The sequence below is a fragment of the Phymastichus coffea genome, unplaced genomic scaffold (genome assembly GCF_024137745.1).
Source record: "Phymastichus coffea isolate CEN01 unplaced genomic scaffold, Cenicafe_Pcof_1.1 PCOF00012, whole genome shotgun sequence".
Lineage (NCBI taxonomy): Eukaryota > Metazoa > Arthropoda > Insecta > Hymenoptera > Eulophidae > Phymastichus > Phymastichus coffea.
Window position 1 is genome coordinate 3,231,771 of NW_026706823.1, and position 26,387 is coordinate 3,258,157.

The 26,387-nt window shown below is 36.5% G+C and overlaps 1 protein-coding gene across 4 annotated transcripts in view; it reads right to left on the minus strand.

Moving 5' to 3' along the window:
• The window catches only part of LOC131672620 (double-stranded RNA-specific editase Adar-like), a 623,043-nt gene that overhangs the window by 251,101 nt on the left and 345,555 nt on the right, over positions 1-26,387 (minus strand). For all 4 annotated transcript variants that reach the window (XM_058949983.1, XM_058949974.1, XM_058949993.1 and 1 more), the window contains one exon: positions 4,693-4,883. In XM_058949983.1, the coding sequence (XP_058805966.1) occupies positions 4,693-4,883 (191 nt within the window). The remainder of the gene's footprint in view (positions 1-4,692; positions 4,884-26,387) is intronic.

Consider the following 26,387-nt stretch of genomic DNA (forward strand, 5'->3'; position numbering starts at 1 on the left):
ACCACTTAAAAAAAGTTGTCGGATAATATTGACTGAATGAAAAACTAAAAATCGAGAAACAATTCCCAAAACGTAGTTTTTAAAACTTCTTGACCCTTTCAGTCACAGAAGCCGATATATCGGCTACCTATTTTTCATTCTTATTACCTCAATATTTTTGTAATATCATGCTTGATTCGAGCGACCTCTACCGGACAGAATCGTCAACAGTAAAGCCTCACGAATCTAATGGTTACTTACTGACACCTGCCGGACGTATAGTTCATGCGCAACGTGTCTTTGTTTACAGTGCCTTTTTAGCGCTCGTCGGATGTTGATATTGTCAGAAAAAACGGCCCCATTTGGCGAAGAAAAAAGTGCTCTTCCATCATGACAACGCACCGGCTCACACCTCCGTCGTTACCATGGCCAAATTGGTCGAATTAGGCTACGAACTGCTGCCCCATCCACCGTATTCTCCAGATTTAGCCCCGTGCGACTTCTTTTTGTTTCCAAATTTGAAAAAGTCACTCGCCGGGCAGAAATTTGAGTCGAATGAGGAGGTAATCGCTGCCACAGAAGCCTTCTTTTCAGACCTCGAGGAAACGTATTTTTCAGACGGGTTAAAGAAGTTGGAGCATCGCTGGGACAAGTGTATCGAACTAAAAGGAGATTATGATGAAAAATAAAACGCCACTTTTCCAAAATTTTCGTTTTTCTTTTGTAGGCTAAGTACTTATCGGACCACCCTCGTATAGTTTATGATACGTAGTAGTATATCCAAGATAGAGTTTGTTAATTTAACAAATAAAATTTGAACAACAATTAATTTAACAATTCAAAAATATGTTTTGTCCAAATATCAAATTGATGAGCAGATAACAGTCGTTTTTACTAATTTTACAAGTATGTATGTTCTGATCGCTATCTCACAATGCAAATTTTTTGTGTAAATAAACTATTAATTTTTTATTTAGTGATAACTTTGTTCAATAATTGATTATCGCATCAATCTTATTTATCAATCTTAATTATCTTTCTTAAATCGGTATCTACACTTAGTTACATTCGAATTATTGTTACAATTATATGTTGCAAAATTACTAATCATTTATACATGTAAATCAAATTTCGATAGTTAGTAATTAAGAAATACATATAATAAGTTTATATTAGGAATCTATACATCTATACATTAAAATTAACTAAAAAAGTACTTTTGTTTGTTACAAAAGATTATAATTATGAATTTTGCTTAGAAAATAACAGTTTTCATCTAGATGTGATGTCAAACTCCATATAAGATAATAAATTTGGTCAATTGCCCTAACACAACTAAGTCTATAGATAAGGTAGCACCTTGGTTTAATTCTTTGAGTCATAGCGGGATCACTGTAGTTACCACTGTAGTTCTAGAGTTTTTTTGAGTCATTGATTATAATCTAAAGTTAAAATTTGACATCCGAATACAAATCCGAGATGGTGAATCTAATAAAATTGACCTATTTTTCTGTTAAAGTATGCTTTTATACAATTTTTCTGTACAAGATTCGATGAATGTACTAACGCATTGTCATGAAGGAGAAGCAAGTTACCACTTGACCAAAAGTGGCAGGCGTTTTCTTCTCAATGCCTCACGCAAACATTTCAAAATTTGAGCGCAATATGGTTTGAATCAAAGCATAGTCGCGGTGTATAATATCTTCACAATCGAAAAAACAATCAACATTGATTTAACATAGCTCCGACTTTGACGTGCTTCTTCTGGTTAGAGTGATTCCACTGTGAAGACTGTTCTGTTGTTTCAAGATTATACTATAAATCTATGATTCATCATCAGTAATAACCTTTTGATACATAATATCATCGTTAATGATCATTACTAAGTTGTTCTAAGCGATTTCTAAGCAAAGTTTGTTTGCTCTGCTCTGGGCAATTTTGAAATGAACTTCACATACATGCGTGTCATTTGTAAATTTGAGGTAAACAATTTCCCAAATTATAGTTTTTAGTATTCCAAGACTTATTTTCATTCCCGCAAAGCGCATACGGTGAATTTGTTAGATCGCAAGTTGCACTCGCTCAATATTACGCAATGTTTTTGTTGTAGATCAGCCAGAATGAGAATAATTAACAAAAGTGTGGCTTCCTTTGAAACTCTTTTATCCCTGTTTTGCTTATATATTCATTCGCAAAAGCCTTTTGTATCATCTAAATAGTCTTTAAACTCGTTTTTCCAAGTTGAAAACAAAATTTGAAGGAAACTCGTTGATCTTGTTTTTTACTCATTTTTAACTGCAAGGCAATAACATGTAAAACTATTTAATGTTTAGCTGGTATTATTTAATTCATTATTATCTCTATTACTTCTTATCTGTTATTACTATTCATAGTTTATTCGTTGTTCAAATGTTATTTATCTATACATACGAGGGGGGGGGGAGTCAATAAGTCTTTACAAAAAGAAGGAAAAAAAAGTTTTGCGTATGTAATTTTTTTTTATTTTTCAACATAATCTCCTTGAAGATCGATACATTTTATTAAACGGCCTTCCAGTTTTCTTAAGCCATCAGAAAAATATGATTTCTGAAAACCCTCAAAATAGGCATTTGTTTCGGCGATAACGTCTTCATTCGACGTGAATCGTTGTCCAGCAAGCCATTTTTGAGGTTAGAAAATAAGAAAAAGTCACTGGGAGCCAAATTAGGCGAATATGGTGGATGGTCAATTAATTCGAACTTTAAATCGTTCATTTTTGCCATCAAAACTGCACACGTGTGAGCTCGAGCATTGTCTCGAAGAAAGAGGCATTTTTTTTATTCAAGAGAGGACGTTTTTCTATGATTTTTTCTTTCAGCTAACCTAATAATGACGCAAAATATTGTCTAGTGAGCGTCTGACGCTTTTCCAAGTAGTCGATGTACTAGATAGTAGTAGATGATTCCATACGCATCCCAGAAAACCGTGGCCCTAATCTTGCCAGCTGAGTTTACTGTCTTTGCCTTCTTTGGAGCTGGTTCTTCCGCGGTAATCCATTGTTTGGACTGTTCTTTGGTTTCAGGAGTGTAGTGGTGAACCCATGTTTCATCTACAGTTACGAGTCAACGCCAAAAGTTTTCCAGATTACGACGTATTCGTGCCAAAAGAGCCTCAGAGGTGACCATGCAGGTTCGTTTGTTTTCAACAGTGAGCAAACGTGGCACCTATCTTGCTGATATTTTTTTCATCCCCAATTTTTCATGCAAAATTGAAATCATTCTACCCTTTGATAGCGCTGTGGCCTCAACTAATTTTCGCAATTTTAATCTTCTATCACTCAACACCATATCGTGGATTTCGTTAACCATTTCGGGCGTACTCATTTCTATGGGGCGTCCTGAACGAGGTTCATCTTTTTTTATTGTACGGCCGCGTTTCAATTCATTTACCCAGTTATAAACAGTCTTGAACAGAGGTGCAGATTTGCCATGAACGGCGTTTAACTCAACTGTGATTTCTTTTGGTGTAAGGCCTTTTAAATGAAAATGTTTTATCACCGCTCAAAACTCTGTTTTTTCCATTTTTCAAATAAACCAATAACTTTTTGTTCAACCAACGCTCACACAAAAACGACTTAATGAATCGAACTGAAACTTTGTACGATATCTAGTTAGTAGTATTGCTTGCCAAAAACTTCATAATTTAAGCATGACGAGCACCATCTCTTAGATTTTGTAAAGACTTATTGACCCCCCACGCTAATACGTGTTACATAATGTAACAGATGTCATTTGGAGAGCTTATAACTCACTTTACTCCTTTGAGTTTCGCAAGAAGTCAATGTTTAACGCATTTAAGAAATACATGGTTGGAATCTATTTATCTTATGCATCCACAGTATTCATTAACCTTAATAAAGTGCATGCAAGTGAACTTCAAATGAATACGATACGTGTATACATTTTTTAAATGACATTATCTCTTCATCTTCAGTAGTGACGTAACTTTTTATGTGATCGATCATAAACTAAAACTGAAATGCCTTATCTTGGGTGCTATTGGATTCTATGCAAAAACTAGCTCTTGTGTCTTTCTTCTATAAAATTATCAACAATGTAACAGCGGTCCTTTCTACTTGACACATCATATCCTTCTTTTCGATGAATCAACTGTTTCACATAGATCAATCAAAAACTCACCCATGCTTTTCCATTTCCCTATACCTTGCTCTAAAACATAAAGCACTCATTTATCATTCGTAGAACGGTAATGCTGAATAAACTCAGTGTGACTAAATTCTCGAATGAAAGGATTGAGGAACTCAAAAGACGGCCATTTCTTCTTTTTTTTGTTTGCGAAGAATTATCGTTTAAAAATAAGTCTTAACTCGAAGAGCTAACAAATCTATCAATCCTGGATTTCCTTTCGAGATTTTACTATCTCTCCAATATTTATGCTTTCACAAAATATAGCTGACTAGCCATCGATAGCTACCTGACAAGTTTTGGATGTTTGCTAAAAATATCTTCTGACATTTAGCTCGTTAGAATAACGTCACACATATATTAATATAATTTAATAAATACACATATAATACTATTCTGAAAACGACAGATATAACCACAGACACAAACTTAATTCTTTATATAGTTCTTAATATTTTTATCATAAATATCGAAGTTATCAGATCTTATCAGATACGACCTCTTTTATAAGTTGAAATATATTTCTTACCGCATAATCTTGAACCGAAGCTTTAGCATCTAAATAATTATGACAGATTAAGATATCCACGTCATCAATTGTGTCAAGTTTCCCCAGTAGACTATAAAATTTTCCGAAAAGTTTTTGCTTCGAAAGTCTGGACGGTTTTCCAAGTTCATCTTTACCTGTAGTACAATTGATAACTTCAGCTTCTGACTGTCCTAAAAAAAAGGATTGAGTGATCAATTTATATATGTATAAATTATTGTAATATATTATGCAGTATACATAAATTATTTTACTTTAAGTTATTAGGTGCGTTAACACCAGTTTGCTAAACAAATTTTGTTCCATATATAAATTTCTTTTATTTAAACAAGTACTTGAAACTGAATTGAAACGGATGATATGGTTAGGGAATGTTGTATTGTTGTACATTACTAAGTAAAATAATCTTCTTGTTCATTGATATACAATTTCAAATATGTAACACTCTCACATATTCATTTAAATACTTGAGTCGTACATATTCTAAATCAATTTTTCATTAGCAATATCTCACCTAATTTGAGTCTCTGTAGCAAATATGTAGATTGTAGTCTTTTACTAAATGTAATGAATCTAATTATTTCCATACATAACAGGAGGTAATTTCTAAGTAATATTCAACAAATCTTTTCAAAGTGAATTATGAAAAGATATTAAATAGATATTAATAAAGATAGTACTACAGACATTTCTATTACCTCACAAATACCATTTAAACTACATATAAAATAATTTATTGAATATTTCCACAGATTTATTTAAAAAATTAGAGAGTTGTATAAAAATGATTGGTTTAGTCATGCCCTAAAACAGTTTCTGTAAATAATACTGTAAATATAATATTCATTGTTTTACAAAAATATTTTGTAGCCTTTAATTACTAATCTATTTTTCTAATAGGAAACTAATAGGAAACGAAATAGCGTAATACGGTGAATAAAATTAATATCGTTTATCTCTAATAAACTACAGTCTTCGATGGGCCGAAAGACTAACGCATGCGAATAGCCACGGGGTGGTTGGATAGAAATCCCCTTCTTCAGTAATTATCTTTATTATTTATAATTACTATCGCAGATTTAATTGACTATAAAGATGCATAATACTTACTTAATATTAAAAAATTAATAATAAATCGTAATAACTTATAAAATACAATGATTTAATAATTATCTATCATAATACAATTAGGAAAATTTGCAAAATAAAGAATAATTCATTATCGTTCTATTATTTGTTTTACTTCGTGTTGAAATATGAAAGATGAATTATTTCTTAGTTATTTCGTGTTTATAAAGATATACGAGGTGTGTTCAAAAAGTAAGGTGACTTTGTATTTTTAAGAAAAAATATTTATTTATTTATCAATATTTATGTTGTCCCCTTCAAAGTAATCCCCCTCAGATACAATACACTTATGCCAACGGTTTTTCCAATCCTCAAAGTACTTCTCATAAGCACTTTTCGGTATAGCCTTGAGCTCTTCCAGCGATGCAGTCTTTATCTCTTCAATCATTGCAAATCTCCGTGCTTTAATAGGTCTCTTTAGTTTTGGGAACAAGAAAATCCGGTGAATATGGTGGCTGAGGCATGATTGTGGTTTTGTTTTTGGCCAAAAAATCTCTCACAAGCAAAGATGAGTGAGCAGGGGCATTATCGTGATGCAAAAGCCATGAATTGTTTTTCCACAATTCTGGGCGTTTTCTTCGTATTGCTTCTCGCAAACGACGCATAACTTCAAGATAATACTGTTTATTGACCGTACGTCCATATGGTAAGAACTCCTGATGCACCACGCCATGGTTATCGAAGAAAACAGTGAGCAAAACTTTGACATTTGATCGAACTTGGCGTGCTTTTTTCGGTCTTGGCTCATCTGGGCTCTTCCATTGGGACGATTGGACTTTGGTTTCGATATCATAACCATATACCCATGATTCGTCACCAGTTATGACCCTTTTGAGTAAATCTGGGTTGTCGTTGACGTCATTCAACAGTTCTTGAGCGATGCTCATGCGACGGTTCTTATGGTCAAAATTTAGCAATTTCGGAACAAACTTCGCTGACACACGTCTCATGCCTAAAACGTTAGAAAAAATTCCATGGCACGAGCCAAGCGATATATCAACATCCTCAGCAACTTCTCTGATAGTGATTCGACGATTTTCCAGAACAATTTTCTTCACTGCTTAAAAGTTTTCATCAGTTGTTGACGTGCTTGGGCGTCCAGAGCGAGGCTCGTCATTGGCATCTTCCCGGCCATCTTGGAAGAGTTTGTATCACTTGTAAACATTTTTTTTACTCAGAACAGTTTCACCGTATGCCACCGTCAACATTTCAAGTGTTTCGGAGCACTTTATTTTATTTTTTACACAAAATTTGATGCAAATCCTTTGATCCATATTTTTCGATAGCAAGAAATCGCCGAGCACGCAAAACACTTATAACCTTTACGCCTCTCACAACCAAACAAAAAATGCTATACACTTGAAACTTGATACAGATGTTCGGGAAGAGTGTACCAACATAACAAAACAAAACATAACAAAATCGATAATTGAAAGTACGTTGCCCGTGAAATTTGAAAAGTCACCTTACTTTTTGAACACACCTCGTAGTTGAAAGGCAGGATACAAATAGAGATATAATGGAAAAAATGGAAATACAGGGAAGCCTAGCATCAGACCACCTACCCATTTCATTTAAGGTTAACACAGGAACAGAGGAATACTCTGAAGTAGGGGAGGAGCTAGTTGGAGAAGAGGATGAACAGAGAGCAGCATTGAGGATAGTATGAGAAGAAGGAAAGGAGAAGAGAAGGATTGGAACACGAAAACAAAAGAAGGAAGATGGAAAAGGATAAAAGAGAGTTTACTGGAAGTAATAGAAATACTAGGGCTACTAAGAGCGATAAAGAATAGGACGAGAGGAATTGTAAAGGTGAGGGATTGGTAGGACACGGAATACAAGGAAATGAGTAGACGAGTATGAAAAAAACTTAACAAATATTTACTAACAAAAGAAGATAAGGACAGAAAAGAATATAATGAAGGAAGGAAAATGCTACGAGAGCTGGAAAACAAGAAGAAAAGGGAGTTAGCGGAAGGAAAGTGGACAAGGCTCGAAAAAAGTAAGAGAGAAAAGACTTTTGGGAAGCATTGAAAAGTTTTAGAAAAAAGAGAAGCAGAAAGGACTCCAGGATCTCTGAGGAAGAATGAGTGAAGCATTTTAGTCCTGTGGAAGAAGAAAGAATGGAACACAGAGATACGGAAGAGAAGCTAGAAGTAGACCCGGGAGGGAATGAAGAAAGAAGTGAAAAAAGAAGAAAGGAAGAAGAAAAGAGACCCTGGTGCGATCAGAGTGTTATAAGTAAAGTGATAATAACAGGAGAGGTAAAGAGGGCTATAAAGGGTTGTGACGGAGAATCTCGGCTAGGCCGATCTCGTCCGTTTAGCTCTCGCAAATGTCCGTGCGCCGCGCCAGGCTGAGAGTGTGTACGTTTGGCACACACATTCATGCTTGGACCTTTTGTTTGCGAGGTGCTGAACACGGGCTAAGCTGACTGCTGGAGCGACGAAGATGGCGCAGAAGAAGAGAGAAAGAGAGAGAGAGAGAGAGTGCGCTCGAATTGCGGATCACCGCGGAAAATTCGAGAGTCTCTGCTAGGCAATGGGCAGGGAAAGTCGCGCGCGCGGATAAACCGGAAGGTCACGGTTTTTTCCGAGTTGGCCTCGCGACCTCGCCGACGTTTGTTTATTCCGGAGACACGCCCGGTGCGTGGACGAGTGATAGAGCGTGAGGCTGGGTCGCGCCCAGCCGTGTCCCACAAGATACCCGGCACCAATGCGTGCGGGTAACCGGCGAGGTGCGCGGGCGAGCGCGCGAGGAACTTGACGTGCTGCAGCGCCGAGCAACGAGGAGGCGGCAGAAACAACGATCAACGAGCGGGTTGAGATCGAGGCAGCAATATTGTGGAGCGAACAAGAGGACGAGCCAGAGGACAGATAGCGGCGACAACAAATGTACCAGCAATACGGTCGGGAGTACACCAGTGACGTCACGGTGCAGAGCGCTCCAGCCGTCGGAGAGGCTGAAGGTCGAGGTCGGTGCCGTATTTTTCTCTGGTCTCTCTCTCTTGCATGTTTGGGCGTCAGTCTATGATTGGTAGCACAGCAGACCTGCTGGCTACCCGTTAATGGCCTATCAGCGAAAAGTGTTTGTCGGGCATTTGTATGATATCTAGTTTTTATAAGGGAATCGGCAGGCTGACCAGCCACCGATTCATCTTCGCGTTCGCGTTTATTATTGTACCGCTCGTAGTGTGTAAGTCCGAGGTTGCCGTATTGTAATCGTTTGTTGACAATTAAAGGCTAGCGTATTAATCCGCTATTGTGTTTATTCGCCGCTGTATCACTCCTCATCCCGACTTCGAATCTGTGCGTTTAACGTGTTTATGCTCGACGCGTTATTCAGTCGTGGGAACGTCTTTTGCTTCCCGAATCCCCGAATAAATAATTTGTGCGGACGGTCGCGAGCAGCCCAGACGGGTACGGCCGGAATTCTCCGTTACAGGGTATTAAAAAAGGAAAAGCAGTGGGACAGGACGGAATCCCCGGATAGTTCTACAAAAATATAATGGATGGTTGGTTGATAGATTTAACAGCGACGCTAAATGAGATATAGGTTACCTGGAGGATACCAGAGGAATGAAAAAAATCCCGCATTTTTCCAATTTACAAAGCTGGCGAGGAAAATAAAGCGAAGAATTACAGAGGGGTATCATTGTTAGATGTGGGATACAAGATTTTTGCAGGAATCTTGACAGGAAAAATGACAGACTTAGATCCTGGATAGAAGAGGAAAATATACTAGGAGAGTGTCAGGCAGGATTCATGATGGAAAGAGGAACGAGAGGTCATATTTTCACCTTAAACAGCGTAATAAAGAATAAAATTAAGAGAGACGGAGGAAACATACATTTGGCATTCATTGACTTCAAGAAAGCCTTCAATTCGGTGGACAGAAAAATTCTGACGAGGAAACTAGAAGAGGAAAGGGTATCTGGAAAAATGCTAAGGATATTAAACGAGGTATATAGAGAATTAACATGCGAAGTGATAATGGACAAAAGGATTCAAGGGAGTTTAGAACCACGAGAGGAGTGAAGCAAGGCTGCCTATTACGTCCGATACTCTTTAATATCTACTTAAAAGACTCAGACAAAATGTGGACGGAACCAAAAGGAAGGGGAGACTGTAATTGGAAATCAAAAAGTTTATGGATCAACGTTCGCCGATGACATAAAACTGAATGCTGAAACCAAAGACTGATTGCTGAAACCTAGGACAGATTGCAAGAATTGCTCAATAGCATGCAAGGATGTAATGAAAGAAATGGAATGGAGCTAAATGTAAACAAGACAAAGGTAATGGTGATAAGGCGGGGAGAAAGGTTAAGAAGAGATGCAAAATGGAATTATAAAGAAAAAAGACTGGAAGTAGTAAAGGAGTACAAATATCTAGGATTTTGGTTCACTACGAAGGGCGGATACGGAGTGCATATAAAGAAAATGAAGCAAAAAGCGCAGAGGGCGGTGAATAGCACATGGAGTTTAATGAAGAGATCAAGGCATAATACACTGGAAAGAAACTGCTATTACTAAATTCAATGGGAAGAGCGGAATGTCTATACCAGCGGAGATATGGAGATGGGCACCGCAAGATGAAATGGAAAAAATTCAAGCAAAGGTAGTCAAGATGGCACTAGGTGTCAACATGAATACACGAGATTACATATGGAAAATGGAGGCAGGGGTAGAACGATTATATTTAGAAACGATAAAGAGGGCGACAAACTACATTGAGAAGATCGCGGAAATGGATAACAAAAGACTCCCGAAAATATGTTTAAAGGAGGAAATGAGAGGGATAAGAAATAACAATCCTACAAAATGGGAGAGGCAATGGTTGGAATCAACTAGGAAGGCAGGAAACGGTGAGTTAAAAATATCAATGGAAAACGGGTTAGAGAAAGACAAACTAATGGAAATCACAGAAAGAACCTTAAAAATAAGGGCACAGCAAGACATACAAGTAAGATGGAACAAGATAGACGGTTCGAAATACTGGATGTACTACAAGAAATGGAAAAAATCAATAGGGAGAGAGAATTACTGGAAAGAATGTGGAAATGAGGGCCATGTGAAAGAAGAATGGGCAAGAATAAGGTGTGGGAGCATATGAAAGAAAGGGAACAGAGGATACATAAATCGAATATGCAGAGTATGTGAAAAAGAGGAAGAGGATTTACAACATATTTGAATATGCGAGACGGCGAGGAAGATTATAAGAAAAGAATGGATAAAGGCTGAAGACGACTGGAGAGGGAGAGCGGGGGAGAAGATTCAATAAGAAAATTGGGAATAGTGCTTGAGGGAAAGATAGACCATGGTACGAGTCAATATGCAAGGGCTTTCGAAAAGATAATAGAAAGAAACAAGAAATTTCAGAATAAGAAATAAATTCGAGAGGATAGGTTGGAATTGACGAATAGTCTACACGTAAGGGAGAGAACTAGGGAAATTAGAGGGGCCAAGCAAAGTTAGGAAAGAAGAGGAAGAAGACCGTTTAAATGAAGTATTATGGACCAAAGATTAATTTTAATATTAGTTTGCGGAAATCTATGTACGAAAGTAGGACAGTATGTTGTAATTAGGTTGTATTATGACATGGTGAAGTAAGCTAATAATGTATACTTATCTGAAATAAAATTATTATTATTGAAAAAACTATAGCCCATTGATCAAAAATGAAAAAATGCAACGATTTCTGAAGGTTCTCACTCGTTTTCATATTTGTAAAAAAACCCTAAGAAAAATTGAGGAAGCCAGAAAAAAAGCTTTAGGAGAAAGCTTCAAAATGACCGGTTCAGAAGTTTTTTGGAATAAAATTGGAAAGAGCTACGCTTGCTCAAAGTCGAAGCTAAACATTAACTACCTTTTCAGAATTATTGACCGGCACTGTAAAACTAATCTGCTAGAAAATGGACATTTATAATCTGCCATTTGCAATCAGCGACCCTAAAAATTCATACATATACATTATAACCACTATAGTATACATGTAATAGAAAATGGACACTAGTGGTGAACCATATTGGATCCGTCATTTTGAATTTTCAGATTTTTCAAGATGTGACATCAGATTTGTAATTAGTGACTCCAAAAACCTAAATTTATTTATTATAAAACAAATTTTATTAAAATATGAAAAAATCCGCCATATTAGATCTACCATTTTTAATTTCAGAATTTACAAAATCCGACTTCAGATTCGTAATCAAAGACTCCAAAACCCCTGAGTAAGTAAATTTAGATAGAAATGTTTAGCAGAAAAATGTATTACTCAAAAAGTCAAGCGATTAGCTTTCAGTTTTCATCTTACATCGATTGTTAAATGATGATATATTGAATATATATTTTTTTTGTTGTAATAAAATATTTTAATTTATAGAACATCGCAGACTTTTTTTTGGTTAGTTTGCTAGAAAAACTACCTGATGGAACTACTGTAAATGAAGAATTAACAGGAGCTAATAAATTTAAAGTTGATACTTTTTACACGATAATTGACAAACTTACTGTAGAATTGAAAAAAAGAAGCGAAGCTTATTCTGATGTAGTAGGTATATTTGATTTTCTTATGAAACTTCATGTTATGGAAGACAATTTTTTAGAAAGTAAGGCCAAACGCTTAGTGGAAATTTATGGATGTGATTTAAATGAGGATATTTTAATCGAAATCAAACAATGTGTACCGCTAGTAAAGATGCACATCGATTCTCTCTCTAACCAAGCTGACGCTGCAGGCACGTTAAATCCTTTAAAAATTTTGAACTGGATAGTGAAAGGTGATATGATTGATGTATTTCCAAATCTATATGTAGCATATCGTATATACGTTACGATTCCTATTGCCAATTGCGAAGCAGAACGTTCCTGTTCCGCGTTAAAACGAGTGAAAGATGTTTTTCGCGCAAACATGTCAGACGACCGCTTGTCAGCACTGGCTAGGTTAAAAATTGAAAGCCAATTATTTAGAACCATTGATTTTAATGACCTGATTGAAAATTTTGTTGCTCAAAAGTGTAGAAAAAAAATCTTTTAAATAATAATGATTGTTTAAACAAAAAATGTATTAAATTATTCATTCGAATTTCCTACGGTTTTCGGTATCACCTGCGTTTTGTCGAATTTTCGAATTCCTTAAGTGGGCCCCGTCGTTTGTAGCCCCGGGCCCCATGAAAGTTAAATCCGGCTCTGTGCACACCTCATTTTGGCCACGTAACTGCTCGGTGGGGTAAATCAACCCCAGCCCGAAAAACGTCGAATAAATCATTGAATTTTAGATATTTTGCTATGAAAATTTTTTTTAGTATATTTCAAACCTTTTACTACAAAAAAAATATTCAGGTTAACAATTTTTAATGTTACAGACACTGAAAAAAATTGTTGAAAAAAAAAAAATTTTATTTATTGTTAAAAATTGTCTGGGGTAAATCTACCCCACATAGCAATTAAAGTTTAATAAAAATACTTATGGAAGTTGCTTATTAAACTCTTGATCTCTCTATGTCCATTTGTCACTGACATATCGAACTCTGTAAGAAAAATGGTTCTTTTTCCTTCAAGCGCTACTCATGCCTTATGCCTACATATTCAATGGAGTATGAGGCAATGGAGTAATATTTTATTTACCGACAAGTCTCGTTTTTGCTTATAAGGCAACGATAGAAGGTTCCTAGTTTAGCATCGCCGAGGAGAACGGTTTCCAAGAAATTTTACTTATCCCATAGCTTCTTACAATAGTGGATCAGTAATGGTTTGAGCTGGAATTTCTAGAACATCGCAGACTTTTTGATCATTGTCCGCCAAACTCTCAACCTAGGCGGTACATTGTTTCAATTGAAAATCCAAACGTGTTATCTTGGCATAAAAATCATTAAGGCTTAAAATTCATGCAAGATAATGAGTGCTCTCATATTGTGATCATAACTAGATGAAATTTTGAGAGAAACATCATCTCACTGAAACATCCTGCGATGCATCTTTACTTTAAGCCCATTGAAATCGTCTACGATATAAAGGGTCGTCGACTACGCTAGAAATACCAGCATTTGATTAAATTTAGTAAATAAATTATATACACATATATATAGAGAGAGAAAGACGTAATGGTGTTTCCAAATTTGTCCTCCCACAAGTTTTGCCCCCTCGCACTCCCTATAATGAGTAGTCGTTAAATTGTTCACCCCCATTAGTTACTCCATATTTGTAAAATGTTATGAAAATACAGAATATAAAGAGATTGCAATATGTTTTTTAAAATAAATCCAATTACATCATTACATTAAATATATATTTTCATAAATTTCCCTAAGTTTACATACAATTTCCATATAGTTATAATTTATATTGAATTTTGGGTGCCGTCAACACAACATAGTGGTGTAATTTTAGACAAACATTTAATGGAATAGAGTTCATAAATAATATAATTGTGAATTCTCTAAAATTATAGTTTGGAGAATCGTATTAATAAATGGAAAAAGTAACTAAAATTAGTTTTAACATACATAAAATAATAACTTTTTCCTGGAAGGTTTTCATTATCAGTCTGAAACAAATGAATAACAAGACATTTTTATTATGATATTTATATATTTTTCATGTATTCGTTTATTATTATTAATTATAACTAAATTTATTCAAAAATATTTTACTTGCAAGGATAAGGTCTTGTAAAGCCATTATTTCTTCATCATTAATAATTTTAATACTATCTAAAGTTTTAACTCGCAAAATAAAAATTTATAAAATAAAATTTGTAATAAAAAATAAATAATATTAAATTTAAAAGAGGTTAACTTTAGATTTGTTTTAATTATGCAAAATAAATATGACAGTTTATAAATTATAGATTTAAGTAGTTGTGTGTTTCACAAATGTTATTATCAAATACGTATTAACGGCTTCTAACAAACATTTAATAAACATCAGTTATTAATAGTCACTAAGCTTTTGTTTACAAAATGAATTCAATTGCTACTACGAATTGAAACATAAAATTATACTCACAAACTGACTACAAGTGTGCAATACATGACTAGCGATGTCAAGAATTAAATTCGGAAATTAACCCATTAACGACCAAAGAGGTCAGTTTCTGGACATATATTTGATCGCAAAATTCATTTGTAAAACGAAACAATAAATTGATCCAGGGTACCATACCATATGTTTTTGGGTGTGCTGAATCTAAATCCGGGCTCAAAATTTAAAAATTTTGCTTACATAATTAAATAAGGCCGGTTTTTTATAAAAAAAATAGGGAAATTTTGAAAAAAAAAATTTTTTGGAATTTTTTTTCTACCATAACACATGTCAATATCGAAATCTTTCTTCAACCATGAGTGCACAAAATTGTTGAACTTTAACAGAAAATTTTTATATTCAAAGTTTTTTTTCCAAAATGGTGGAAAAAATGCCAAAATCTGGAAAAAAAATGCGTTTTAGGTTACTATTTTTTTCTCAAAAACTATGAGGTTAAGGAAAAAGTTTTATATAACAAAAATGTCTTATGATTTGTCAAGGAACACTAAAATTTTTTCAAATTTTTTGAAAATTTTTTTTAATTTTTTAAAACATTACAGAATTGAAAATTTCAAAAAAATTTAGAAAAATTCTGGAAAAATTAGAAAGTATTCTTTCACTAATTCTAAGACATTTTTGATCTCATAAATTTTTTCCGAAAGCCTATAGTTTTAGAGAAAAAAATTCTCAAACAATTGTGAAAATTCTATTCAACCGATATATTACACAGGTCTGCAAGATATTGTTATAGAAAAGCCATAGGTCATTTTCGAAGTAATTTTTGGCGTAGAAAACGAATCCGAAGTCCAAATTGCTCCATCACGTCAGGATTTTGAGATATCCTAACCTAAAAATGCGAAAATAGTGGTTTTTTGCTATTTTTGAGGCTATGTAGCACCGCGGCATTCTCATTAATCAGAAAAAAACCAACGACACCTTAAAGTATAAGTCTGACACTTTCAAATACCGTTGAATTGCTCAAATAGCTCATTTCTGCATCAAAATATTCCATCTTGAATTTTTCAAGTTTCATGAATTTAGTTGTTTACTTCGTTGGTAAACTCACATAGTTCTGGAGAAAAAGTATTTGACTAATCGCCTTTCTTTTAAAAAATAAACAACTTAACCTGAGATAGGCTAACATGACTTAACCCTCAAGTATTTTATCCAAATACATCTTATGAACCCTCATAAACCACCCTAGCACATCAAACAGACTAGCCCACCTAACCCTGGGTACACCAACTACTTTTCTTTAAGCAAACCGAATTCTCCATCACTGATGGACTACCCTATTTTAAGCTTTATAGACTTCATTATCACATACCCTTAAAACCCTTGTAACTGCTATACTTATACTTCTATACTCAAATAGGTGAACCCACCTACCCTAGGTAAAACAAGTTGGTAAATTTTTTTTTTTCGAAAAAAAACCTAATTTTGTTATTTAGCAAATCCGATATTTTTGCAGTTTATCTAGTTGTAGATTTATACTTAAGATGTGATTCTAGTTTTAAATCTTGAATCGACTTTTTTTTTTATTCAAAAGTTTTTAAAAGCCAAAATGACTCAAAGTTCAACATCCTAAAATACCTTTGAGTATCCTAAATTAGTGAAATTAGTGATATATTGTTATTCAGTTTATGTGTCTGTGTATTTCTGTAAACTTTTGTATTTTCATTACTAAATCTTCGTTTCCAAATTCTTTCGTAACCGTATTTTCATGGGATTATTAAACAAAATTCGTATTCAAGTTCATACAATTTATGATTAATGTAAATGACGAGTGTTAAGTACTTTATTTTAACCTTTATAAAAACTACAACGTGAACTGCTATAACTAACTTTTTTGATAATACCTATCAAGCTTAAATTCTTAAATGAGTAAAAAAAATTTATGCTGTAATCAATATTGTTATTTTTTTATTTTTATTGATAGAGTCACCTTAACCTGGTGCTAACAACTTGTGAAGCTATATACTTCTATCGTAATTTAATAAATTTTGGTAATAATTTGGTTGCTTGTCCACAAATCAGCCGTTATAACGGCTACTTTATTTACACAATGGGATCTCGTAAGTGTTCTAATGACCCTGATCAATTTTGCTATATTTGTGGCCGTTTTACGTTTGAGAACAAAAAAGTAGGTATCAATGAATCTATTAAAACTCAATATGAAACTTACTTTAATATACCAATTTCTCATCAAGATAAGCCGTGGGCTCCACATGTTGCATGTAAGTCATGCGTTGCATCTTTAAATCGTTGGAATAATGCTACGAGCAGGACGACACCAATGCCTTTCAAAACACCTATGATTTGGCGAGAACAATCTAATCATGATGAATATTATTTCTGCTTGACTAAAACTATTGGATTTAACAGTAAAAATGCACATAAAATAGAATACCCCAATGTCTTGAGTGTAACAAAAACCATTTCTTATGATTCTCATGATAAACCTCCGATTCCTCCTCTCTTACAGCAAAAAGTTAAAGATGATGAAATCCTCGATAAAAGTGATTTATATGATGCAGATTTTTGTGACTCTGATCCTATTCTCTTTGATCAAGCTGCACTAAATGATTTAGTTAGAGATTTAGATTTACCTAAAGATAAGTCCGAGCTACTTGGTTCACGACTGAAGGAAAGAAATCTTTTAACTTCTGGAACAACTTTTGCGTGGTATAGACATCGAGAAAAATCTTTAATAGAATTTTTTTCTCAAGGCGATAACTACGTCTATTGCAGTAATATTAAAGGCTTAATGCAAAACTTTAAACTAACTTATAATCCTGAAGATTGGAGATTATTTATTGACTCATCTAAGAGGAGTTTAAAAGCAGTTTTGTTGCATAACACAAATAAATATGCTTCTATACCTATTGCTCATTCCGTATATTTGAAAGAATCTTATGATAATGTAAAAACTATACTGAATGCAATTGATTACAAACAGCATAAATGGAAGATCTGTGGGGATTTGAAAATCATATCGATGATATTTGGACTTCAATCAGGATATACAAAATATCCGTGCTTTATTTGTTTATGGGATAGCAGAGATAAGGATCAGCATTATATCCAAAACAGTTGGCCTAGACGTAACTCTCTTAAAGCTGGAGATCCAAACGTTCTTGAAAACCCTTTAGTTGATAGCAAACAAATTTTACTACCCCCCCTTCATATTAAACTAGGACTCATGAAGCAATTCGTGAAGGCTCTTGATAAAGATGGTGCTTGTTTTAAGTATCTTGTACACACATTTCCCGGTTTAAGTGATGCAAAAATAAAAGAAGGTATTTTTGTTAGGCCCCAAATACGTCAACTGATGAAAACAATTGAATTTGAAAATGTGATGACCTCCGTTGAAAAGAATGCTTGGACCAGCTTCAAAAAAGTTGTTAAAGGATTTTTAGGAAATAACAAAGAAAATGATTATGAAAATTTAGTAAAAGACATGCTAGTTAACTATAATAAACTAGGTTGCAACATGAGTATTAAATTACACTTTTTGCATTATCATTTGAACTGGTTCCCAAAGAATTTAGGTGATGAAAGTGAAGAACAAGGAGAACGTTTTCATCAAGATATAAAAGAAATGGAACGTCGCTATCAGGGAAAATGGTCTCCATCTATGTTGGCAGACTATTGCTGGTGTCTTCAACGTGATGAGCTAAATGCCAAACACAAAAGACGATCCAATACAAGAACACTAGAAGAAAAGAAAAAACGGTTTTACAAAGATGACGACAGCGATCAGCAAAAGGCCACACAAAAATCAAAGATTCCGATTCGTAAGCAACAAAAAAGCAAACAAAAATCTAAGATACCAGTTCTCACGTAAATCCAGCACCCCGTAAATCCAGACTCACGTAAATCCAGCACCCCGATTCGTGAGAGGCGAGGGGACTCACGTAAATCCAGCACCCCGATTCGTGAGAGGCGAGGGGACTCACGTAAATCCAGCACCCCGATTCGTGAGAGGCGAGGGGACTCACGTTAATCCTGCATCCCTTTATGAAGACGTTAAACAGTGTTAGTCTACATATGATTGATATTTTAGTTTGCTTAAATGGAAAATGTTGATTGAACTCGCTCTACCCAGGGTTAGGTGGGTTAGTCTGCTTGGGGGTTGGTAGGGGTGGTTTATAGGGGTAGTGAGGGTGTGTGAAGGTATGTGTAGATACGATCCATCAGAATTGAGTCTGCTCATTTTATTTGTGATTGTGGTATCAACTTTTTCAAGGAAACCAGTCGATAAAACTCGCTCTACCCAGGGTTAGGTGGGTTAGCTTGCTTGGGGGTTTGTAGGGGTGGTTTATGAGGGTTCATAAGATGTATTTGGATAAAATACTTGAGGGTTAAGTCATGTTAGCCTATCTCAGGTTAAGTTGTTTATTTTTTAAAAGAAAGGCGATTAGTCAATCACTTTTTCTCCAGAACTATGTGAGTTTACCAACGAAGTAAACAACTAAATTCATGAAACTTGAAAAATTCAAGATGGAATATTTTGATGCAGAAATGAGCTATTTGAGCAAACTCAACGGTACTTGAAAGTGTCAGACTTATACTTTAAGGTGTCGTTGGTTTTTTTCTGATTAATGAGAATGCCGCGGTGCTACATAGCCTCAAAAATAGCAAAAAACCACTATTTTCGCATTTTTAGGTTAGGATATCTCAAAATCCTGACGTGATGGAGCAATTTGGACTCCGGATTCGTTTTCTACGCCAAAAATTACTTCGAAAATGACCTATGGCTTTTCTATAACAATCAAAATTCTGATTTTGCAGACCTGTGTTATCGATGCATGTAAGGAAAATCATTTTGACTTATCATTAGTTGATCTAAATACATTCATCGGAATCATTATAACAAGTTCATTCAATAAATGAAAATCTCAAAGAGATTATTGGTCAACTGACCCTTTTATCTTGTGAAAAAATTTCTTCAGCAATGTCACGATCTCATTTTGAAATGATAAAGTCTAAATTGAAATACTCAAAGGCCAAAGATAAAGATCCACAAGATAAGGCTTGGCGAGTTCGTGCTTTGTTGAAACTGTTTCAAAAGAATATTCTGAAGTTTGGCATTTGGAAATCAGCTTTATCAGTGGATGAAATGATGGCTAAATCGTATGCTAGAACGTGTTTGAAACAGTTTATACGAGGAAAACCTACACGATTCGGTCTTAAATTTTGGGGTTTGTGCGCTGCTAATGGATACTTATTCAATATAGATTTATACTGTGGAAAGAACTCTGTAATAGGAGATAAGTTATCTAAATGCGCTTTAGGATCTCGCGTGGTTTTACATTTATTAAAGCCTTTTTTTGAATTGACTTCTGATGCAAAAATTCCTCTTTATCATCTTTATTTTGACAATTACTTTACAAATTTAGAACTTGTTGTGCATTTAAACCGATTAAAATTGAAATGTACTGGAACTGTTAGAGACAATCGTGTCCCAGTAAAAAATGTCATTCATAAAAAGGCTCCACGTGGAACATATGTAGTAAAGCATGAAAAAAACTCTGGAATAAATTACATCACGGTTATGGATTCAAAGCCAGTATTAATACTATCTACAGCTGCACGGGTCACTCCATTATCATCAGCAAAGAGATGCAGTTCCATCGAAAAAAAAAGTCGATATACCAGTTCCGCAAGCTTTTCACCTATATAATCAGTCCATGGGTGGAGATGATGTACACGACGGTCACTGTAACAATTTGTTGCCAAGTATTCGTTTAAAGAAATGGACGTGGGTGGTTTTCATTAGACTTATCCAAGCAGCAATTACAAATGCAGTTGTAATATTCAATGCTGCTGATGATAGTAAAAAAAAAGTTGGAACTAAAGAATTTGCAATGTCAATAGCGAAAAGTTACATTCATAATGCTGAAAAAAAATAAGGAAAAGCATACAACAATTCGAAAAAAGAAACAGAACAAGTGTTCCATTTGTCCAATAAGAACATATGTGTACTGTGAGAAGTGCAATTTGTTTTTTTGCAGTGCATGCATGAAAGCAAAGCATGTCTGATTACAGTGAGAGACCAGGGAACTCACTATAAAAAAGCACCTCGTAGAGTGAGAGGCGAGGGGACTCACTATAAAAAAGCACCCCGAGGAGTGAGAGGCAAGGGGACTCACTATAACAAACACCCCATAGAGTGAGAGGCAAGGGGACTCACTATAAACAAGCACCTCGAAGGAGACATGATTTTACTACGTCCACGCTGTTGTCTCTGGGTTACGCTAAGAGTAAAATATAAATATAAACTGAAAGTAGTCACACTTTAGAGATACTTACGCAATACTTTATTTAGAACCTCTTGATAAATTAAACTTAGGTAAGTTTATACCCCAACTTATCTTATGAAATTCCAAAAGTTGAAACGGTTGAATAGAATTTTCACAATTGTTTGAGAATTTTTTTCTCTAAAACTATAGGCTTTCGGAAAAAATTTATAAGATCAAAAATGTCTTAGAATTAGTCAAAGAATACTTTCTAATTTTTCCAGAATTTTTCTAAATTTTTTTGAAATTTTCAATTCTGTAATGTTTTAAAAAATTAAAAAAAATTTTCAAAAAATTTGAAAAAATTTTAGTGTTCCTTGACAAATCATAAGACATTTTTGTTATATAAAACTATTTTCTTAACCTCATAGTTTTTGAGAAAAAAATAGTAACCTAAAACGCATTTTTTTTCCAGATTTTGGCATTTTTTCCGCCATTTTGGAAAAAAAACTTTGAATATAAAAATTTTCTGTTAAAGTTCAACAATTTTGTGCACTCATGGTTGAAGAAAGATTTCGATATTGACATGTGTTATGGTAGAAAAAAATTCCAAAAAATTTTTTTTTTCAAAATTTCCCTATTTTTTTTAATAAAATCCGGCCATATTTAATTATGTAAGCAAAATTTTTGAATTTTGAGCCCGGATTTAGATTCAGCACACCCAAAAACATATGGTATGGTACCCTGGATCAATTTATTGTTTCGTTTTACAAATGAATTTTGCGATCAAAAATATGTCCAAAAACTGACCTCTTTGGTCGTTAAGGGGGTATCCCTCAATAGATCGATGAAAAAAGTCTTTTTTTTTTGCATAGATCGAAAGTACATCATTTCAAGAATGTGCTGTTAAAATATTGGACCGAAATTCAGAGCGGTTCAGCCGCTATAGCTATTTTCATATAGAAACTCTGGCGCGCAGAGCAGGTAGGCAGCTGCGCGCTCGAGCGGCAGGGCGCCCCGCTGGGCGGTGCACTGCAGTTCGCTTCCTACTTATAATATACAATGGATTAGATGTTTCTCGATCTTCCTTTGTATAAACTGTACGTTCGTTTACAGGGTCAGGCTAGGTGTAGCATAGTAGGTACAAAGATTTCTGGGGAAAGGTAGGGATTCGTTTGGGAGACCGTTACTACAGTTTGCTCAGTTTTATTTCGGCTTTTGGGTAGTGAGCATCGTGTTTCTAGTTTTCACAATTTGAAAATGAGTACTAGTTATCCTAAGGGCGAAAAAGAAGAAGGCTATCGTGCCGCAAAGAGATGAAGATCTTTCCGCGGTAATCAATTCTCAACTGAAGAAGGCGAGCAAGTAGGCATCAGTGCAAGTGCAAGAAAATTGGCATCGGCGTCTCTTGAAGATGTTCCGGTAAACGCTAGTCATAGATATCGCATAATAGAGTTTATGACGCTGTTTCTTACACTTTCTCAAACTCTCTGCTGCCAAAAGTGTAAGGGGTATGTGGAGTTTGAAGAACAAATGCGGCAAACAGGCTTTGGATGGAAATTAGTACTCACGTGCAGGTGTGGCACAACGGCTATTGATACAAGCCCGTATATAAATAACGGTTACGAAGTGAATCGACGAATAGTCTTTGTTATGAGACTGCTAGGCATAGGTATGAAGGTGATAAATTTATTTAAACTGTTGAAATTGTCGCTCATACAGCTGCTGTACTCTTCAATGACAGATTCTATGGTGTACTAAGAATTATGAAATCGCTGCAGTTCAAGATCGGGCTATCCGCAGCCAACTACGCGAAGAGCGCTGACGATGAGCGCGTGAAGCGTCAAGAAATCCGCAGCCAAGAATCCACAAAAGCAGCTAGGACTGCTAAAAAACTAAAAGCTGCGAAGTCAAATCAACAGTATGATGAAGAAGAAGGTATCCTTTATGGTGCTGGTATTGCTGATTGAGTGAAAACCAATTTTATTCGATGTGAGTATGAAAAAAAATGCCGTTTTCGCCTGTCGCAAACTTTAAACGCGTTTATCTCCGAATCATTTTTTTTCGATTTGTCGATTTGGCGGGCGCTCTTACTCAGCGAATTTTCAACTTAAAAAAAAAAAAAAATACCATTTGAACGGAAATTAAATAATCTCGTCGATGTACCTATAAAATTCTGTCAAATATTGTTTGTTAACCGCTTTTTTGCATGAACAATAAAAAAAAATATATATTTTTTTTTTAAAAAGTCCGCCATTTATTTATTTGTATACTTCTTTATTAAAAATATCTACAGTTAAAAACAAGACAAAAAAATGAAAAAAATTTTTTTAAATTCTTTTATAAGTTTAGTAACGGAGAATCACGGCTGGGCCGATTTCGTCCGTTTGGCTCTCGCAAATGTCCGTGCGCCACGCTAAGCTGAGAGTGTGTGCGTGTGACACGCACACTCATGCTTGATTTTTGTTTACGAGGTGCTGTATGCGGACTGAGCTGACGGCTGGAGCGATTGAGATGGTACAGAAGAAGAGAGAGAGAAGAGAGAGAGACAGAGAAAGAAGAGAGAGAGAACGCTCTAGTTGCGGATCATCGTGGAAAATTTAGAGAGTCTCTGCTACACTTTGGGCAGAGAAAGTCGCGCGCGCTGATTAAAACCGAAGATAACGGTTTTCCGGAGTTGACCTCGCGACCTCGTCAACGTTTTCGTTTTCGGAGACACGCCCGGTGCGCGGAGGAGTATTGGAGTATGAGGCTGCGTCGCGCCCAGCCGTGTCGGACGACGATCGACCCGAAGAAGAGCCACGTGCAGGTGACAGCCCTGAGGAAGACGAAGAATGGCTTATGTCTTCTGAAGCTACAGGTAGACGAAGACAAGCCGGACGGACGTGAGATGTTTGGACAACAAATCCAAGATGCGATCGGGGAAGCGGGCAGTGTCAGGACCATGACCTCCAAGGTCCAATTGGAGATCATGGATCTGGACTGCGTTGCGACTCCGAAAGACGTGACGGACGTGCTCAGACGAGAGACGGGACGAGACACGGACTTCCGAGTCCACATTTTCGGCCCAAACCGCGCTGAACAGTATACGGCGGTATGCGAATTGGAATAGCGGGAAGCCAATGCGTTGCTTCGGTATGGTTGGATCGGAAACGACTGACGGTGACAAAATGTTACAGATGCCTGGGCTTCGGCCATGTGAAAGCTGAATGCACAGGAAAAGGCAGGACGAAATGCTGCCGCAAGTGTGGCACGTCCGGACACTATGCGAAGGAATGTAAAAACAAGCCGGTCTACCCACTGTGCTCCGAGGCCGGGCACAGAGACGTTGCCCACCTCGCCGGAAGCGGCAGGTGTGCCGTGTTGCGGGCCGCGCTGGAGGAGTGCAGAAGACGGGCCAGAGGACGGACAGAATAATTAAGGGAAACCTGAATCGAAGTAGGACTGCAGACATGCTCCTACCTTAGATAGCTGACGAATATGACGCGGACATCCTGATCCTGAGTGAACCATACAGGAGAAAGACGACCCAGACATACATTACAAATGAGACAGAGACCACTGCTATCTGGGTACGGGGTGGCACCCAATCTAGAGTATCCAATCGCGGTGTCGAGGACGACTACGTCTGGGTCACAGTTGGCGCTATTACTCTTCTCAGCGTCTACCTGGCACCCAACTGCATCGCGATGGAGTTCGAAAGAAAGGCGGCACTCCTAGAAGACGGGATCAGGGACCTGCACGGGGATGTCATCGTTGCGGGGGATTTTACCGCGAGGGCGACTGAGTGGGGAATGAACGAAAGGAATCGACGTGGACGACTACTGCTGGAAATGGCCGCAAGGCTCGATCTAGCAGTGGCAAATACGGAACATACGCCGTCGTATAGACGGCCAGGTGTCGGAGACTCTATCCCCAACGTCACGATGACATCGGACAGAATCCTGCCACGGCTGAGGGGATGGCGGGTAATCGAAGACTACACAGCCAGCGATCACCAGTACATCGTCTTTGAAGTGGTGGGACGGACGGGGAACGAGACAAACGAGAACCCATCAACCGCCTCGGTGGAATCTACATAAACTCGCCGGACGAAAATTTTCTGAAGAGCTAATGGCAGCACCGGCTCCAGGGGAGGGAATCCCCCCCTCCGGAACTAACGGGCCGGCAAAGAGCGGAAAGACTGACAGACGAGACGGCCAAATTAATAGACAGCTTGTGCCGAAGCACAATGCCGAAACGTCGACAGATACAACAAAGACAACCACAATATTGGTGGACGAACGAGATAGCCGAGCTACGCAGGATAAGCCTGAAAAATCGGCGACGAGTGACAAGGGCAGGGGGTGGTCCCGAAAGGGAAAACCTCCAAGCCATATACAAAACCGCACGGAAGACGCTGACAAAAGCAATACGGGACAGCAATACGCGATGCTGGAAGAAGCTCTACGAGCAGGTGAACGAGGATCCCTGGTGAACCGGCTATAACATCGTGACCGGGAAACTAGGGGCCCGAGTCTTATCGGAACTTAAAGATGCCAAAACAGCAGGACGGATTGTTAAGGGATTGTTTCCGACGCACCCGATTAGGACAAACGTGATGGATGACGTGGACACAAAAATACCCCCAGCCTTTGCCGCTGAGGAGCTCATCAGAGCAACGAATGCGATGAAAACGCGTAAAACACCGGGACCGGACGGAGTACTATCTGACAAGGGAAGGCAGGGAGGTGTCCGTCACCGATTTTCCTTAAACTTTGCATACGATTAGAGTATCAAAAAATATTAGACACGTATTTTTTTTAGCGGCCCATACGATAATTTAGGTGGTAAAAACAGGGTTGCCAATTATAATTATCTACATACGCTTGAAGTGCATAAGTTGGCGAGACGCTAAATTCAAATTATCATATCTCGGTGAAAGAAAAAGATATCTGAACGATTCAAAATTCATTTTGAAGGGAAAAACTCATACTTTAAGATATATTAATTAGTTTGACCGAAAAAAATTATCTTATGATCTTACATAACCTCAAATATGTGTAAAAGTCGTGTTTTTTGCACTTGAAAAGATTTACAGTGTTTCTTTTGTAATGTTTTTCGTTCTTTCAAATGGGAAACTCAGTTTTTTGGGTCCAATTCCAAGAACTGGCCCAAATCCGGCTCAACATGAAAATTTCAAATGGAAACTACTGTTGCTTATGGCAGATTCGAATTATGGGGGAAATTACACGTTCAAACGTGATATCAAATTTTACCGAAAAAATTTGTATTTTGAGTCCCAA